The 15,199-nt window shown below is 35.8% G+C and overlaps 1 protein-coding gene across 1 annotated transcript in view; it reads left to right on the top strand.

Moving 5' to 3' along the window:
* Nucleotides 1–15,199, top strand: part of LOC136559317 (adhesion G protein-coupled receptor A3-like) — a 252,001-nt gene that overhangs the window by 204,227 nt on the left and 32,575 nt on the right. Inside the window, exons 15-16 of the mRNA XM_066554455.1 lie at nucleotides 7,734–7,861; nucleotides 8,779–8,902. Coding sequence (XP_066410552.1) covers nucleotides 7,734–7,861; nucleotides 8,779–8,902 — 252 coding nt within the window. The remainder of the gene's footprint in view (nucleotides 1–7,733; nucleotides 7,862–8,778; nucleotides 8,903–15,199) is intronic.

Raw genomic sequence — 15,199 nt, 5'->3', positions numbered from 1 at the left:
GAAGGAAAATATTCCTGTGCAGTGCTAACGCATCAGCTGCTTTGCTCTGTTCTCAGTCACACTTACAGTTCCCATTGCAGTTATTTAACTAACCTGCTTAACAGAAAGTTACCTTCATGAAAGCAAAAATATTATGCATACAATAATTATTCAGGGAGTAGAGGAAAGCAAACAAGAAACTGAAAGGTTTCTAAGCTTTAGAAAATCTTTGCACCCTTAAAAATATTTATTATAAAACAGTTGTAAAAAGAGTAGATGTGTGTACTATTAATACTAGATTGCTCTTGAATGCTGATGCATGATTGCACTGTAGATGCTGCTTGTGTACATTACAGAAATGTTTATAGTTGAGTAAATAATGTATTGTGTGTATGTGTAAGGGACAGCAAACACAGGCGACAGGAATTGCGAGGACGTGTGCAGAGAATACCAATCTGCTGCTGTCAGATGGAGCCCAGATGGCAGCCAATCATAGCACAAAGCCCTGCTGCCCACGAGTTAAATGCAGATATTATCGTCCACTTCATAAGAACTGATTTCCCTGAGACTTAGTTGAACATTTTTTTACCCATTATAGAATTGTTCAGAATGTAAGAGCTGTTCCTCAGATTTGATGACAGCAAATGTACCTCATTTTCTACAGCTCCTGTGAGTTCCCTTTCCCCCCAGCCTCTTGTTTCCCAGAATGTGAATAATAATTTTGCTTTGAGGGTGTTTTTCCAAATTAATTAAAGAAAGCACCTGTTGACTTTGCAGGTGCCACACCCAAAATGGCTTCCTCCTTCTTCAACTGCTTGAGTTCAGCATGTTGCTCTTAAACTTTGAGCAGTTACTAAATGTTAACTAACAGTTTGCAATCAACCAATTCCACAATTTCTTTTTGTTTGAAAAGTTGAATACTGATACAAGGGCTGCAGGTAATTTTTGGGTTGTAAAGCCCATTTATCTCTTATAAGATGTAGGAGATGGGTTTTTCTTCAACTGTAAAGGCAACTGAGGCACTTTTTACTGGAGCTTTTGTATCTGGTATGTAATTCTGCTTTAGGCATTGTGTTTGTTTGTTTATGAGCATTTGACTGTGGTTTATTTCATGTGTGCATCTTCCAATTTTATCTGTGCAAGACAAGAAAGTAGAATCTTAGAATCACCCTTGCTTTGCAATTTCTATGGTGGCAAACAATGGGATATGTTTCTTAGCTCATGTTTCACAGTAACTTTTGAGGAAAAGGATGACAAGTAATTTTTAAATAAACATATATAAATATGCACACACACAAATCCACTTTCCAGTCATTGTCTTTCTAAATAGATAATAGAAAACTTTTGTAGCTTCATTATGTCCAAACATTTTCATTCAAGTATTATTTCTTAATCACTTTTTTGTGGCATAAAGTCAAGGATTATTTTATTTGATAGAAATTATGCTTTTCTGGGCAGTTCAATTCTCGTAGCAGAAATGAAAAATACTTCATTGTTCTGCATTGTTATTAATTTATAAAATGAATGGGATAAAGTGCTTATATGTACCTTATTAATTTATATCTATATGCCTAATGTATTTTAAAATACTAACAAACCATCAGCAAATTCAAGATACCTGGCATATGGTGTGTAGCTAATGAAATTAGCTACAATATCATGATACATGTCATTAATCTGTAATTCTCTAATCTGTTAAACAACAAAAATTCATAATTTATTATTATGGTTGGGGGTAATTGCAGAAAACTGAAGTAGTATCTGTAAACTAAAAAGCAGCACTAAAGCTTTGCATTGCCATCAGAATTGTGTACATCCTGCTGTAGATGAAGCTGAAACAGAAGCCTCAGTCAATCCAATTGTCCATTTTATGGTTAGCACAGCACATATTCTGGTTTGGCACCTTTTTAAATAGTAAGACAATGTTTCCTAAGTTGCTTCATAGAAGTTGTTTATGTCTATGTAACATAAAAGGGTTAAAATAAAGGTTTTCTAGAGTCCTTTTTTTAGAAAGGCAGCAATCAAGGATTTATCAACAATGATTGATAATTAATAAGCATGAGCATACTTCAAGTGAGAGGAGTCATGTAGAGCCCTTTGATTTCTCTCTGTGACAGTTGTTCAAGTGATGTCAGTGAGAGAGAAAGTTTACTTTGGAGCTTGGGTTGGGAAAGAGGTACATGCTCCTTCCCTCACGTGGCCTCACACTTTCATTTTGCTCTGGGTTAGGTTGGCAAATAGAAGTAAAACAATAGAGTCAGACATAACAGAGCATTATCTATTTCTGATCAGGTTTTGAGTAGTATGTCCTACAGGTAAAATAAGAGTAAAATATGAGAGAGTAAAATAATGTGAACTAACAGAGAGTAAAAATAATGTGAACTAACACCCACATTATTTTCCTGCCTTTTACTTCATGTGCTGTGTGCTCAGACTAGTCCTCTGTTTTGTCTTTTCTTCTGTTATCTATAGGAGGAAGAGTTTGTTACACTCTAGTTTCTTTTGGAGGTGTCCAAAGCCCTCTAGGGTCCTGAACTCTGCAATATGATTTTCTATTTTAGAGTAAAATCATGGATTTGTATACTCTGAAGCTTTGTCATAGCTAATGATAAGTATTTGCTTCTTAAATACTGACTATTTATGCTGTTGTGTGAACAAAGTTGTACATCAGTATTTTAATTTTTCAGGACAATGTTTGTGTATGTTATGACCAATCCAGAGACCTCCATATCTGAGGAATAACTCTTCAGGAGATGAAAAAAATATCCAATAGCAACAATGAATTTCAAAATTTGCTAAATACATTTTGGCATACATTGTCCTTTGTTCTTCCTTTCATTTTTCTTAGAACACAATAGAAATTCAATAGTGATGGATATTACTGTAATTGTATACAGCATTTCCTTTCCCCCTTAGACTGCTTTGTCAATAGTAATTTCCTCAAATCTGCCAAATAAACACAAATAAAAATATTAAGTCTAAGTATGATACTTCCCAATTAACATAAAATGGATTAATAAATATTCTTAGCACTTCTAATTGTAATCCTAAAAGTTAAATCAACATAAGGTTAAATCAACATAAAATCAAAAGCAGCTCCTTTCCTATTTTGTCACAATTTGTCATATTATTCCAGCCAACATAGGTTTGGAGTTTTGGGTCTGCTTTATGTGCATAAGGAGTAATTATTTGTAGAAGCAGCATACATTCAGTGGATGCTTGTATGAAATAATTAGGGCTGGGGAGACCGAACTGACAAAACCAGAGCATATTTGAAACTGTTCTGGAAGCAAACCTTGGAAAATGGTGTGAATGGGAAACTGAGAAGAGGCAGGATGCTAGGAATGGATCACAGCAAGAGTTAGGGCACTTTTCTCTTGTTGTTTTGCAAGCATCCCCCCCAATCTTTGTAGTCTTTCCAATCTGGTACAAAAAAAGCTACTTTTTCAACATTTTCATTGTTACTGGAAACAATTGCAGAATTTCTTAAGCCTGTTCAATTCTGAAGACAGAATTCTAAACTTCCATCTTTCAGGTCTTCTGCAAATTAAGCAGACTGTCTAAGCCTTTTGAGAAATTAATTCATGAGTTGGGGAAGTATTACAGAGATGTCATTTAGAAGGTTGACATAATTACAGTATTTGACTTTTCCCCATAGAGAACACAGGGTTTTCTCATAGCAGGCTGTGGAAACATTGTTCTGTACTTTGAAAAATCAGACTGCCTATAACAAGAGGCTTAAGAACGAACATTGCAAGTCTTTTTTAATGTTTAAACACAAAGTTAAACACATATAGCATAGACCTTAGTAGAGTTTATGCACCAAAGTTTGTGAAAATGATCCAGAAAGTTGACTTGCTATATGTAAAATTAACATTTGTTGTAGTGGGAACTGCAGAATTCCCTGGAATTAGATTAATCTGCACATGTATAGATGTTTCCCAGTGTGAAGAGCCTGCAAGGAGAGGCACATGCTCCTCACTTCAGTCCTCAGCTGGCTTGTACTGCTCTCTGCTCATGTGATGCTCATGCTCATCAGAGAATCCTGAGCTCATATGGACAGTGTTGAGTCCAGCCCCCAGAAAAGGCTGCTTTTTAAAGAATATTCCTGACTAACATTCTTTTGCACAAAGCCTTGGATAGAGTACTCTTAAGAGCAAGGTCTGCTTTTTATATCTTTTTCCTCCAACGTACATTTTATTAAATTGCATTTAATAATATGTATTATTTGCTCTGTCAAAAGCATAAACTGGTTTGGTACTGGGCTCAAAATTCCAGGCTTGTCTCCTCCAAAAGGCAGTGATTTTACCACAAATCAGATCTCTGGCTCAAGCTCTTTCTTTCTGTTTCTCCTTTCTGTTGGCTTAATGGATCTTGCATTCATCATGGTGCAACTTCAGCCAGCAGGTAAATGGATTCAGATTGTAAAGCTCAGTAAAATATGCCAACTCTTGGAAGATAGATGGAAATTAAAGGCCTGGAATCTAGGCCTTGGGACATTTTATTGTCTTGGTGGCTTCTACTGGGCTCCTTTCAATTCAGCAACGTCATTCTTGTACTGAAGTGCCCAAAACTGGAGACAGTAGTTGAGATTTGGCTCACAAGTGGTGAATAGCAGGGAATAATCATTTCCCTCCTCTGCTGTGTGCAGTCTTGGTAATGTGGCTCAATATGGGATTCACCTCATGTGCCCCAAGTGCTCACCACTTGATTTGTTTCACACCATCTTAAAAGGGTGAATGATGACAGTTTCTCATTAGACAACAACTAACGGGCCTCATAGTTGTAGCCATCAGTTTATAATGATCAAGGTCTTGTAAGTATTCATTTTCCTGGGATAATTGCTGTGAATTTTCAATATCATAATGATTTGAATCCCCTCTAGGAAATAAAATCAAACCTAACTTTTTAAAATGTAACATACAATTTTGCTGCTTTGCATACAGCATTTAAAAAAATGCTTCTTTTCTGCATGTTGTCTTCCCCAGAATATTACTCAAGGGAAGTTGATGGATCAATAAGGTTTAATTACCATCAGAGAACAGACAAGATACATCTCTTATATATCTATAATGAAATCAGTTTTCAATATACAAAACTTCTAAAAAGGTTATTCTACTTTGGCATTAATGATTTTCATACTCCAAATTTTATGATTTATTTACTGTAGAAGATTAGATAAGAGATAAAACTCGTACTTAAAAATTGAATTAGCTTTAAGATTCTGATTGTTCTTCATTCTTCTGCAGGCAAAATGGTTGTATTCCTGTAGGACACATGACATTTGCTTTTATACTGATGATCAAACGCGGGGAGATGTTGAACCTTGCATTTACACTATTAAAAATTAGTTCTTTAGTACACAGTAATGGTACACAAGTAAAATTGCTTTCATTTTTTTCAAATGTGTAGCTACACATCTCAAATGTGTAACTTCACTGTGCTTCCTTTTTCACAACTTTAACTTTTCACAGTGATATCCAACTTACTTATTTCTTTAAATAACTGTGCTGCTACTACTGTATAGTTTACAGTAACACATTTCTGAATGCAGAGAAATTGTGTACCTAAATTTATGCAAAGTGTACTATAGTATATGAAAATATAATTACATCAGTAAGAGCTAGAAGTAAATGTTTTATCATTTTCAGCAGAGTATTTCTGTTTAAATTGTCCAGTTGTTTGCATTACTACTCATAGTATGAGCTAAAATTGTATTGAACATTCCTGTTAAATACTTATTCATCTAACTCGAGAGACTTACTCTATAAAGGAATCAATGGGGAGATGATGCAAATAAAAACATGGGAGAAAAAGATGAGCAGGATGAAAAAGGATGTTTGAGTGGACATTAAGAGGCAGTTCTGAACCAACAGACTTTTAAGGAATTATTTGAAAGTTACGAAGTCATGAAATCCTGAGTGTTTATTCATGCACACTGGAAGAAAACAAGAATGAGAAGGCCTTAAGAGCCTGGGTCTGTCATGCTAAAAAACTAGCACATCAAAAGACAGAGTTCTTTTCCTCTTCTTTTCCATTTGTGATTGAGGGAAGAGTAGCAAGAACTGACACCTCTAGATGAGACAGCATAAGCTGAGTTCCTCCATGAGAAGTGACTCCACCTCTCACCCTGGGTGTTGGTGAACTGGGCAGGGCAGAGAGAAAACTTGTGTGAAGGACAGGAGGGAGAGAGCAGGTTTAACTGAGGTTTACATGCAAGCTGAAGAAGTGCATGAAGAGAAATGGGATGTCATAACATGTAGTTGGCATTTTGTTCATAAGTTATTTTTCATTTTGATGGTCCTTTTGTTGTGAGCTGCTCTGTTTAGAGCTGACATTCATATGCATCTGGAGAAACTGGTACAATCAATCTTAGAAACTTTAAAGCTAATAATGAAGGAAAATAATAACTACCAGGGCATCAGTTACTTGAGAGGATCATTTTAGAAGGTTAACTAAATTCTCACCATTTAGTAATTGCATATACTCACGAACATTATCTGCTTGTACGTGGACAAATTCATATTCATAAATAATGGTGCTAGAAATCAGCTCTCTGCATGCAAATGCAATTAAACAGAGGTATTAGCATTACAGTCCAAATTTCCTAAGGGGAGATTTCACCTCAGCAAAATAATGTATTGAACCTTTTTCTAAGGGAACCTAAAACTGACAAATAAGAAAAAAGTATTTTAAATGTTTGCCAATATTTTAAAGTTAGAGTTTGCTGGACGGTACTATTTCAGATTTTAGCTTTGTCTGCTGGGATGTATATTCATTTTTGTGTGCAGAGTTAGTGCCTCTGCACATGGGAAGTGGCATGTAGATGACACTGTGTTTGCACTCAGGTGATAGGTTTTGTGTATAAATTTTGGTATCTGTATGCAGAAATGTAGTGCACAAGCAAATTCCCTGTAATGCATTAAGCCTTGTGGCTTAACACATTACAGGGAATGGAATGTTTGCTGTAATTCAGACAGTCTGAAGACATTCTGTTATATGTAATGGGCTCCTTTTGCTTTCCATCCATCACACCTCCAGATTTAGCTCTCCTAAATGTGTAATTTAGAATGGGAATTTGATAAGGTTAATTTTACAAAGATATGGATAGTTTTTCATTGTTTTTCATGAAGAATTGTGTTACTAGGCACTAACATGTTCAAAAGGAACACATGGATCCTTACTCTGCTGTTAATATAGCTGTCCAAGTTACTTTTGAATTACTATAGGGAGTAGAGTACTTCCAAATAAGTGTAAAGGTCACTGGGTTACAGGAGTTGTATCAACTGGTAATTATATTTGAGTGAGTTGATAATTTGAGTGTATTCTCATGGTTCTTTTTTACTTTGAGTGGTTCTTCTGCAGCCATATATATGTCATTTGGAGACCTTTATGGTGATTTGAAATTTTGTTCTTAATATCTTAGTAAAATATGCTCATAAAGTTCATGTTATCAGAAGGACCAGATACTGCTAATGCTGGGAAAATGTAATATTCTGTGTATTTTTTCAGACCTTTTTTTAATTAGGATATGTCTGCTTGTACAAAAAGGTTAATTTTTGTCTAGCAAACGGTATGCAGATGAGGAAGGAGCAGTCTGTTATTGCAAATTCATGAACTGTATCTACATTAAAAGTTCATCTTTTTTTTTCCTGCCCTTGAAAGGGAACAGCTAGAAATGACAGGACATATTGGAATGAAGTCCCAGTTTCACACATGCCTAACAACGTTAAATCATTTTGCTCTTTCCCCAGGATTTTAAGACAGTGCTGTCTTTCCCCCAGTACCCAGGGGAGTTTCTGCACCCTGTGGTTTATGCATGTACTGCAGTGATGTTGTTGTGCCTGTTTGCTTCCATTATCACCTACATTGTCCATCACAGGTAAGAATTCCATTTTAAGCACATATTAAATGGTCGGCACAACACTTGAATTTTTACAACCTTTGCTGTAAAGATAAATTAAAATTATTTGAATTACTGTTGGATAATAACATCAGCAATATAATTTACACTAGAGAAATCAAAACAAAGTTTATGTCAACCTGTCTTAGGCTGTTTCTGAGCTTTCCTCACATATGTTTACATTTTCTGTACACTTTTCCTAAGATTTCTAACTTAACAAACTCAACATGTAAAACCATTAACACTATTAAGGTGCTTTCTGGCAAATTGCAGTTGAGCAGCCCTTTGGTCAGCTACACTTGCCATAATGACTTTTAAGACCAAGTTTGGTTGGAAGACTGGTAACTATCACTGGATTAAAGGAACTTTCTTTGTCTTTTAAATTTTGGGTTTAGAAAACTTGTGTTTTCTTTGATATGAAAAATTTATATAAATGCCATTTTAACTACATACTTCTGGTTAAAGACCATTAGCAATTTAAATGAGTAGGAATGTATTGTGCTGTAGAAGCTGCTAAATATTAATTATGTGAAGTTAATGCAATGTCTTCTGATCTTCAGCTTCCATTTAGTCCTTTAGAGCTGTCTTGTTAAAGTTCTGCATACGTGAAGCTATGCAATAAGCCTTTTGCTTTTAGTACTCTACTTTAAATGCTTGATTTGGTGGAGGAAACTTTAAATCAGTAGAATTTTATGATTTTTACCATTTCTTTTGCCTTTTTTAATAATTTATTTCAGTGCTTTATAGATCAGACTCTGTCCTATGGGTAGATTGCTACATACATATTCAAGAATCTGAGAACTTTATTCTATCAAATTAAGTGTTTTTCCTGAATAGTAATCTTTATAATACATATGTTGAGGGTTTTATTTTTAAATATGACTTTTTTTCAACAGCACAATCCGAATAAGCAGAAAAGGATGGCACATGCTTCTCAACTTTTGTTTCCACACTGCTCTCACATTTGCTGTTTTTGCTGGTGGAATCAATCGCATTAAATATCCAATTATATGTCAAGCTGTAAGTATCTGTCTCAGTAATTCTTACTAATAGAATTGAAACTTGCAAATGAGTTCTTAACATAATATTGGCAGTTCTTTTCTTATATTGTTCTTGGATCCTAAGTTTTTCAAAATAAACTATTATAAGCATATCTTCTAAAGGCCAGTCCTGGGAATGATCAGTGTTTGGTTGTCACATGAGTTTCTCTAAGAGGGTGACCAAAGCATTAACTTCTCTGAGGCTCAGACTGCCTCATTCTTGTTGTTTTGGTTTTTTTTAAGAAAAGCATTGAAAATCTTGATATTTCTCTGCTGTACAAGATAATTGAAAACTACGAATCCAGAATACTTCTGTCCTTCCTGTATTTTGGATTGAATGTGTGGGATAAAGTTGCTGCTTCACTTTTGTAACACATACACTGTTTGCCTGGAGGTGGCCCTGGCTCCACTGGATGATCCATAAGGAGACACAGCCAACCAGCATACTTGTAATTTATGGGCCCTTGTTTGCACTGCTGGACTGTTTCATATCTCTTGCCTCAGCATTTTTGGGGCAGTAGTGTGGTGAGATGCACAGACAGGGCTGGATTCAGCTGCTCTGAATATAAAGGCTGAGTCTGTCCAATGTGTAAAGCGAGTCATTTCAGTCATCTTCTGTAATGTCTGATGAGAGCATGTTGCAATTTGTTTGCCTTGAACATTTCTTCCTCTCAGATTTGTAGAAGTGCACCAGGGCTCATGAATGTCATTGGTATTTTTCTGTAGTAAAGTTATCACTCTTACAGTGTTCAGTGAGGTGATTTGGAAGCCTCTTGTGTATCCTTGTGCATGACCACCAGTAAACGGCACATGTGGGTCTGCAAGCCCTGTGATGTTCTACCTGGGAAGTCTACCTAAGTTTGTTACATGATACTCATTTAAATGACAAAATTGTCCATTAGATGGAGAGAAATATCTCACAGTATCTAGTGTATTGTGTCATAATTAATTTGTAAGTTCTAGCAAATTGAAATATCACTTACTATTGTCTTTGTCTGCAGTTTGCAAGTGATAGTAGCAGATTAGTTTGTAGGGCAGCCATGGCCATGTAATTACATGGTCACAAATGACCATCTGTTGTTTCAGGCATTGTCTGATTATTTACTTTGCAGCTTGCATGGTAGCAACGTGGTATTAACAGCTATAATGAAAAATTGATTGAGATAAATGTGTTATTAATAGCCTTTTATAAGTAGTACATAAACTACAGGGGTATCTTAATAAAGTGCATTATCAGTGGCATCTGTCTCTTGCTGTGGGATAGGGCCAGATCCTGAGCTGCTGAGAAATGTGCACACTTAAAGAAACAGAATTGAACCATCCCTATATGTCTGCTAACCAGTTTCATTAAGTTATTTATTTACCTACTAATATCATCAGTAGTTACAGTATAGGAAAGATACAAGTGACAAAGACTGTCCTCTATTTCCTGGTAGAAATTGTCTGATGTAATTAGACAGAGCTAATGGAGGAAATGGTCCAAGCAATCTAAGACAAGGCTCCAATAGCTCCTAACAGAGGCTGAAAACTGTTCACTTTGAGCACATCATACCCAGCCACAGATCTTTTTTTGCTTTCTGACAGCAAGGTTTTCAAAATTCTGAGTGCCAATGCCTGTGTCCTGTGATAACCCTGAGACAATTAGTCTGTGATTTATTATCCAACACGCCAAAGCTCTGATACCGGGGCTTAAAATATATTTGTGAAAATGTTACTGCTTCAAGCAGCACTAAAATATTAGTTATACCACAGGTGTAACACCATCAGTTGCCATTCCAGAGGTATCCTTCATTCTGCTAAAATTCAAAGCACAACTTCAACCTGCAGCAATGCAATTTTCACTTTTTATTTCCCGAGTGCATAGAGAAAGATTCCAACTGCAAGTATTTTTTGTCCTAATCACTGAAATGTTGCATAAAAGCCAGTCAACCACTCCCTTTCCTATTGTAATTATCCCTAAAACTTCCACAAAAAAATCACTGCAGCATACTTAAGAATGTGAAACAATAGACTAAGTTAACTTTTATCCTTCAAATTTAACCTAAAAGGGTGGTTCTAAATTAGCTTTATTTGGATCACCCTCTGTCTATAAATGTGTAGTTACCAGGTTAGTTTTAAACATCAGGAATTAATGCTGTGATTTTCTGTGACAGCTGGAAGAACCTTCAAATCCCCTTCAAGGTGAAAGAGTCACACAAAAAAATCTTTTCAGAAATGGTCAGACATATATTTTTATGTGGAATCTAAAAATCTAAAATTCCCTTTAAACCTACATATCTGTTTCAGAGAGGATTTTGTCTAGACCTTTCACTTGCATGTGTGCTCTACAGTCTTTATGATTTACAAAATTCCTGATGTTAGAATGCTGGTCTGGAATGCAATCTGTTGATTGCATCTCCTCACATTTCCCGAGTGAATGAATTTACAAACTCTCTAGATTTCTCTTGAATCTCATTCTGGGTGTCACTGAATGTTGGCTGTTGTAGAATCCAGACTCTTGAGTTTACTGGCAAAATCTTTGAAGCAAGGCAGAGGTTGTCTTAGGAGCAGCAGGGATAAATCAGAGGCAGTACAGTAGCAGAAAGGTGCTTGAGCCAGCCAGTGAGCCCTTCCATCCTTCCATCTCCCAGCCGCAGATTAGTTTGCTTCAGAAGGCAGGAGGAAGCTCACTCCTTTCATGTAAAGAGAAGGAGACACAACTTACTGGATCACTCCCCATGTGTGGGAGGCATCAATTCTGTACTCTCAAAGATTTCTGTTTCGTGGCTTCTACTTTAGAGGAAAGGATGATAGCCATGAGTTTATGGATGCTAGGGGATGAAATCATCAGTTAAACATGTTGAAGCATGAAGAATGGACTGAACACGAGATTCAGGAGGCAGAAAAGTTATGGAGAGAGGCAGAATCTTATTTTTTTATTCCATGATCACTCCAATCACATCTCCAAGAACCTCTATATGGTTTATAAAATAAAAGCTTCCATGTAAGCTTTGGCAAGGCTCAGATCTCCTTCTCCCTGATGAATGTCATATGTGAAGCTGCTTGTGAGTTCATTTCTGTTAGGCAGTAGATCTTCAGCAAGAAAGGCAAAGCTCATTCCATACTAGCCAGCAGTCTACAAGTTCAGCTCAGAAAGCTGAACTTTTTGCTCTAAATTTTCTACCTGTGAAGAGGGAGCATGGGGTTTTGCTAATGCTAAATGTTTAAAGATCATGAAATATTCACATCCATTGGTGTTACAGACTGCAGAGAAATTCCTGAGCCCCTTCATCTTACAGAAAAGAATAATTTTTGTTGCAGGATTAAAAGTTTAATCAGAATGTTTGTGCATATCTGTGTTCTTCTTTAAATAAAACTGAATTAAGAAGTACAATCTTATCTGAAATATGATTACAACTAGAAAAAAAAGAATTAAATTAAAATTTGGGGGAAAATAAAGAAAATTGTGTGCAACTTAAAGCTGATCAAGAGACATTTTTGTGCCAAAATGCTTTGCATAAATGTGTATTCTGGTCATTACCATGGTAACTGCATCATATGGAACTTAACTTATCTCTAGGGTACTGAAATTTATTGAAGGAGCACAAACAGACAGCATCTTCTTGCTGAAGAAAAGTATAATCTTCTATTCAAAAGGCTAGTGCTTATTCCCAAAGATAAGAGTTCTGAGAACACAGGACGTGTTAAAAATGAATCCAAGAAAACAAGAAAATTTTTACCATATAGCTGTGGTTATTAAAGAGCTTTAGATACAGTGCTCTTATCAATGCTTATATTCTGGCAGTTTTTTCTGTACCATTTGGCCTGTCAAATGGTACAGAAAACCTTCTTAAAAATAGGGGTCATCACTTCAATATTTCCAATCATAAGCCTTTATTTTGTGTGGAAAATTCAACCCTTTCCATGCAATTTTATGTGAAATACAAAAGTTCTGCTAATAGTGAAAATAGTTTTAAGTTATCACTTTGATATTTAATTTGTATATAGTTTTTGGCCTCTGAAGCTTTACAGAGGTAGAAATCCAGTAATAAGATACACACAGCTAAATTTGTACCCTGGACCTTTCATGCATAACCTCAAGTTTGCATTTGCTAAGAGAGTAAAAACAAAAAGTACTGAACAAAGCCACGTTGGTGTTTCTGTTGAGCCTCATTCTTCCCTCCTGTGTTATGAGCTGCTATCATGCATTTCCAATGTAGGGCCCAGGTGTCTTCCTAGCCTGAGAGTTAGCAAGAGGTGATCCCACTGGAGGGGACAAAAGAACTTGCAGTCACAGTCCTCAAGCACAACAGTGAGGACGATGCATCTCTGTGACATAACTGATGTCGGTGGGGAGACAAAACCCAGCACTTTGAAACACTGAACTTTCAATGGAAAGTGTGACAAGCATTTCTTTACTATTTATTAGTGAACATCAGCAAAAATTCTAGAATTTGCTCTAACAGCTCAGTGCACCCTTCCAAATCCCACACTTCTGCTGTGTCATGTCAAATCTGTCATAAGGAGGTCCTGTATCTTCAGGATAAGTCCTTGTTTCCTTCAAGCAAGAAATGCAAATGGTTGGGGACTTGGGTTTTTTGTTTTGTTTTGTTTGGGGCTTTTTTTGACAGAGACATGCAGATCATGAAAGAGTTAGTACAGAGGATGATAACATTTTTGCCTCCTCCATGTTTGTTCAGTTTCTCCATATATCAGATGTAACTCAGTTGCTGAAACATGAGCACACTGTGAAGAACAGCAATGTGATGCAGGTGTGGCATGGCTGTGATGTTTTCAGTCATTTCAGTTGCCTGCTTGAAAGTTCAATAAAATTGTTTTGTTGTACTATTTTTGGGTCTTACATTCATTTAGGTGGTTGATGATTTCTATCTATATGGTCATATACATTTTCAGAATTTCACATGTAGGTGCCTTTTTACCTGGAATTCATTTTAACTGTTCCTATTATTGCATGTACCTGTGTGAAAAACAGAATATATAGCAGCAGGGCTATGCTGAAATGAGAAAGAAGTTAGGAGCTAAATATCTAGATTTTTTTCCAGTTCTTTCTCATTATTTCTGCCTCCTTCTTCTTCCCCCTTTCCCATCCCCCTGCCTCCCCTCCCTGCTCATGATTCTGTTCAGTGTCTGCCAGTTCATAATACACAATTGTCTCATTCTCTTATTTCTGCTTCTTTTACCTCAAACAGTAGCAGTGATGAAGGCTTTATCCTCCCTTGTCTAATGTGACAAACAAGTCCCAGAGAAAACTACAAAGGGTTTTCTGTTGATGATATTTGCTGCTAACTTCAAGTTTTGAGATACAATACTAAATAGAAACAAAATACATAGAATTTTTTTTCTTTGCCCATCAATTATTTTGTTTTAAGTGGAGCAAAAATGAACACTGGTTCAAATAAATCATTATAATAGATTTGTGTTAGCTTTATTCAGCAATTCTCTGTATTCCTTAAACTTTTATGTTCTTTCCAATTATAGCAATATTTTACTTGTCACTGCAAAATGTCAGGTTATTGCTTCAAAGGTAACCTCATTTTATATAACCAGATGCAGACTTAGCTGATGTAATAAAGCACTGGAGATTGGATAAAATTCCAATTACTGCTTCCATAGTAATGAATAACAATTACTAACATAACAAAGATGTTAGCATTTTAGAGGTGCTTGTACTTTGTTTTCCTTTCAATGATAAACACCAGTTTCTTGGGGACAAAGTGATAATAACATTATTAGAGATTATAATTCTTTTTAAGGGGGAATGCCAAGAGTTGTCATTCTCTTTTTAAATTCTGTAGACAAGTTTATAATTTTCTTAAAATATGTCTGAAAATAATCTGGAGTTATCAGTGCAAATAGTACTGATGCCATTTCCAGAAGTCAACCTTGCCTGTGTATAGCAGAAAGGGAACTACAGCAGGCTATTCCTGAAAAGTTAAAGGAAATAGCATAATAGCAAGCAAAAATGCTGGCCTCTCATTAAATTTTAAATTGAATTCTCATGATAGGCTAAAGAGTGCAATACAAAATAAGTCACATCACTTTAAATCCAGGTGTAAAATGTTTTCATTAAACAGGTTCTTAGAAAACAAATGTTTTTATGTCTCTAATTCTTAACATTGCTTCTGGTATTGCAGATAATGCTATCTATGGTGGATTAAATAACTGGTTTTAAGTGCAAATGTTAGATGCATTTATAAATTCAATTAATTTTTTTTTTTCGCCTGTGCCCTTATGAAATAAGATTCTTGTAAAACTCTTGTTTTACTGATCCATTTAC

This window comes from Molothrus aeneus, chromosome 8 (assembly GCF_037042795.1).
Source record: "Molothrus aeneus isolate 106 chromosome 8, BPBGC_Maene_1.0, whole genome shotgun sequence".
Lineage (NCBI taxonomy): Eukaryota > Metazoa > Chordata > Aves > Passeriformes > Icteridae > Molothrus > Molothrus aeneus.
Note: the sequence above shows the minus strand (reverse complement) of the source record. Positions and strands in the feature narration are given on the sequence as shown.